Here is a 4,733-nt window from a genome sequence, read left to right as displayed (position 1 = left end):
TTAGATATGTGGTTAGGGATGGGTTTAGGGCGAGCGTTTAAGGCTAGGCTTAGAGATGTGGTTAGGGATGGGTTCAGGGTGAGGGTTTAAGGCTAGGCTTAGATATGTGGTTAGGGATGGGTTTAGGGCTATGGTAGATTTAGGGTTTGCATTACGTGACTAAACAACCAAACACCAATCCCTAACCATAACTTTAAAACAATTCCCATGATCAGAGAGGAATGTGTTAGTCCCTGTAGGCAGCGCTGTACTGACAAGCACAACTAGACAACTTCAATCGATTAATTCGAACTGTGCAGCAGTATTGACCCTCTGATCTAATCATCGTATAAACAAAAGACGATAAAAAAATTCTAGTTCACGCAAGTGTCGATACGCGACTGTGTGGGAAGAAAACTGAGGAAATGTCACACCATCTCCCTTCTCTCTCTATATTCCACCCCGCTACAGTCATCGTGGCAGAGTAAGCACACCGTCCTATCTTTACGGGCAAAGTCGCTCGCAATCAACGCAAAACAACAAGTCCTTCAAACAAGATCACACACATAGCATATTTATTCATTCTTATCTAACGGGAACCAGAAGAGTCCCTCCAACGTCAGCAGGTACGGCTTAATCCCGGGAAACTTCTCCAGGAAATACTTCCCGTTCAGCCCGAAGTTGCAGAACGCTCCCACCCCCATGATCCCGTGCGGGTGGTAGCCAAACACGTAGTTCCTATTCGGATCCAGCTCCGCCGTCCGTCGCAACGTGATCGGGAAGTAGTCGCGGTAGTACGCCCACATCGGCCAGTTTCGCACCCACTCGCTGCGGCGGCCGCCGCGGTTGCACGAGTCGCGGTCGAACAGCATCCAGCTTATGTAGATGAGCACCAGCCACCAGTAGCGCGTGCAGAGCAGCAGGTAGATGCAGAAGAAGATGCTGCCGAAGCTGGCGAACATGAAGGTGGCGACGATGTGGATGACGGCGGCTGTCTGAAGACGCCTCTCCAGCGGGATGTTCATGGGAGCGAACTCTACGCCCATCACGGTCGCATGCTGCAGGGAGAGGGAGAGAGATATTAGAGATGGGTGAGGGAGAGGGGGAGAGGATGTGAAGGAGAAGGAGTTGGAGAGGAAAGAAGAGAGAGGGGAGGAAGGGAGACACGTTTAGTGGTATATATGACGCCCCAGCGGGATGTGCATGGGAGCGAACCTCACCCCTAGTACGATGGTGTGCTGCAGGGAGAGTGAGAGAGCAATATATAAGAGAGGAGTGACAGAGAGGGGGCGAGGAAGAGAGAGGGGGAGGAAAAGAGAAGGAGAAAGGGAGGCTCGTAGTTGGTGTTCGGGTGGGATGTGCATGGGAGCGAACTCCACACCCAGTACGATGGTGTGCTGCAGGGAGAGGGAAAAAGAAAGAGATATTAGAGATGGGTGAGGGAGAGGGGGAAGAAGGGAGGGTGAGAGAAGGGGAGAGAGAGTGGAGGAAGAGAGCGTGACAAGATGGAAGCGGGGAAAGATATACAAAGAAAAAGAGTTGATAAGACAGAGGAGCGCATAAAAGAGGAAAGCGAGAGAGAATTTTTGGCCATGAAGAGGTGCAGACGGACGGGGGAGAAACATGGAGGCGGGAAGTGTAGATATAGTAGCAGGATGGCTGACATAACAGCTAGCCTTGCGAATAGATCAAGGGCGGATTAGGATTCGGTTAGGAATCAGTAATAAAGTGAGCGTTGTGTTTAAGGTTAGGGTTAGGGTTAGGGTCAGGGATATGCTTAGGGATTGGTTTAGAATTGGGTATAAGGTTAGGCTTAGAGATAGGGTAAGGGATAGGCTTAGAGATAGGGTAAGGGATAGGCTTAGGGATGGGTTTAGGGTTAGGGTTAGGGTAAGCAGTGGCGCCCGCAGATAAAAGCACTGAAAGAGCAGTGCTTCCAGTAAATTTTGGATTAAAAAATTTTGTTCGTACAATTTGTTCCTAAATTTCTCACGCAAGACTTACCAGATTGCATCTCCAGACGTCTACCATTCAAAATTTTTTAGGGGGGCATGCCCCCAGACCCCCCTAGCATGCAGCGCGCCTGCTTTTTATTATCACTGAGGATTTTATCCTTCTGTGCTTCTACTTTCTTAAGACCTGTGGGCGCCAGTGAGGGTAAGGGATAGGCTTAGGGATGGGTTTAGGGTGAGGGTTTAAGGCTAGGCTTAGAAATGTGGTTAGGGATGGGTTCAGGGTGAGGGTTTAAGGCTAGGCTTAGATATGTGGTTAGGGATGGGTTTAGGGCTATGGTAGATTTAGGGTTTGCATTACGTGACTAAACAACCAAACACCAATCCCTAACCATAACCTTAAAACAATTCCCATGATCAGAGAGGAATGTGTTAGTCCCTCTAGGCAGTGCTGTACTGACAAGCACAACTAGACAACTTCAATCGATTAATTCGAACTGTGCAGCAGTATTGACCCTCTGATCTAATCATCGTATAAACAAAAGACGATAAAAAAATTCTAGTTCACGCAAGTGTCGATACGCGACTGTGTGGGAAGAAAACTGAGGAAATGTCACACCATCTCCCTTCTCTCTCTAAATGCGATAAGAATGAATAAATATGCTATGTGTGTGATCTTGTTTGAAGGACTTGTTGTTTTGCGTTGATTGCGAGCGACTTTGCCCGTAAAGATAGGACGGTGTGCTTACTCTGCCACGATGACTGTAGCGGGGTGGAATATTTTCAGTTAATGTTGACGTTGTCGCTGCCGTCGCTGCTGCTGCTGCTGTTATCAACTGCCGCGTGATTGAATACACAAGGTAAGACGAGAACATATGACGAGTGATAATGACGGGAAAAACACGCTATTCAACATGATTTCCTGCGATCCTAATATATCATTAGCTTTACCTATAAAACACTCTTCGTGTTTATAATAAATAATAAGATTAATAGTATGAAAGAAAGGGAAAGACGTATGCGAATCTATAATTAGATGACCCTATAATAATAATAATAATAATAATAATAATAATAATAATAATATAGATCCCCGGCTGTTAGAGCTAGAGTCTATCTATCTAGAGATGATTTACCTTCTCGGTTGTTGATGTCTCGATGTGCGCTGCCAGTGAACCAACTCGCTTCTCTTCTACCTTCTCTTCTACCTTCTCCTCCTCCTTCTCTGCCTTTCTTCTACCTTCTCTTCTATCTTCTCTTCGACCTTCTCTTCTACCTTCTCTTCTACCTTCTCTTCTACCTTCTCTTCTACCTTCTCTTCTACCTTCTCTTCTACCTTCTCTTCAACCTTTTCTTCTACCTTTTCCTCCTCCTTCTCTGCCCTTTCTTCTACCTTCTCTTCAACCTTCTCTCTTATTTCTTCTACTCTCTCTTCTGCCTTCTTCTCTACATTTTCTTCTTTATTTTTTTCTAGTTTTTCTTCTTCATTCTCTGGCGATTTCTCTTCCACCCTTTCCTCTACTCTTTCCTCCACCTTCTCCTTTATCTGTTCCTCTATCCTCTCTTCTTCCTTCTCCTTTACCTTTTCATCCATCTTATCTTCTACTTTCTCTGCTGCCTCTTTCTCTACCTTCTCCGCTATCTTCTCTTCTACCTCCTCCTCCTCCTTCTCCGCTATCTTCTCTTCCACCTTCTCCGCTATCTTCTCTTCCACCTTCTCCTCTATCTTCTCTTCTACCTCCTCCTCTATCTTCTCTTCCACTTTCTCCTCTACCTTCTCCGCTATCTTCTCTTCCACTTTCTCCTCTACCTTCTCCGCTATCTTCTCTTCCACTTTCTCCTCTACCTTCTCCGCTATCTTCTCTTCCACCTTCTCATCTACCTATGCGATTTTTCTGTAGTACTGACATTAGCACGTTGGATTTTGGTTCTTTCACTGTGTAGACGCATAGTCTTTATTTGTTGTTGTTGTTTTTTGTTTATTTTTGCGCGTGCGTTTTGTCGTTAGTCGTTCTGCCACTAACGCAGCACATTGTAACAGACCGGTGACGTCACCGAGGAGCCGTTTGTCCTTGTCACGCATCTACAAGTCCAGAGCGAGACGCCACCTAGCGATGGCCACGCCCTAGATGGAGGAGTCATAGCGGAGGAGAAAGTGGGAGATAGAGTAGAGGACATAAAAGAATTAGTAGTCGAGGAGATAGTAGGAAAGGTAGAGGAGACGGATGAAAGAAAATTAGAAGAGAAGATAGCGGAGAATTAGGACGAAAGAATGTTATTACGAAAGTGGAATCATTATATTAATCAGTGCTACTACGACTTTAACGAACAATCTATCATGCGTGGTGACTAATTAGTATTCTACTACGTTCTAGCACTAGAGACTTGTACGTTAGCAAAAGCTACTGATACCAAATGTATCAGTAACTCATGACCTTACTGACTATCTGAGTTACATGGTAAAAGCGAAGCATATGTAATAGCTGCGTCTAAGACGAGGCAAAAACGCGGCGTTTTCATGCGCGGGTTTTTAACGCGGAGTTTTCAAGCGCGGATTTTTAAGCGCGGCGTTTAAGCGCGGGTTTTTCGAGGCGTCGTGTAGAAGTTGCTGTATCACACCTCGCGTTACGGATGGTGTTCTCTCTCTTACTCTCGCTCTCTCTCTTACTCTCTCTCTCTCTCTCTCTCTCCCTCTCTCTCTCTCTCGCTCTCTCTCCCTCTCTCGCTCTCTCTCTTTCTCTCTCTCTTTCTCTCTCTCTCTCTCTCTCTCTCTCTCTCTCTCTCTCTCTCTCTCTCTCTCTC

The 4,733-nt window shown here is 46.1% G+C and overlaps 1 protein-coding gene across 1 annotated transcript in view; it reads right to left on the bottom strand.

The window, feature by feature from the left end:
* LOC106812761 (2-acylglycerol O-acyltransferase 1-like) overlaps positions 1–4,733 on the bottom strand; it is a 17,365-nt gene that overhangs the window by 4,528 nt on the left and 8,104 nt on the right. Inside the window, exon 3 of the mRNA XM_014816732.1 lies at positions 563–1,037. Within this exon, the coding sequence (XP_014672218.1) occupies positions 563–1,037 (475 nt within the window). The remainder of the gene's footprint in view (positions 1–562; positions 1,038–4,733) is intronic.

The sequence above is a fragment of the Priapulus caudatus genome, unplaced genomic scaffold (genome assembly GCF_000485595.1).
Source record: "Priapulus caudatus unplaced genomic scaffold, Priapulus_caudatus-5.0.1 Scaffold683, whole genome shotgun sequence".
Taxonomy (NCBI): Eukaryota; Metazoa; Priapulida; class Priapulimorpha; order Priapulimorphida; family Priapulidae; genus Priapulus; species Priapulus caudatus.
This window is presented reverse-complemented; position numbering and strand designations above follow the sequence as displayed.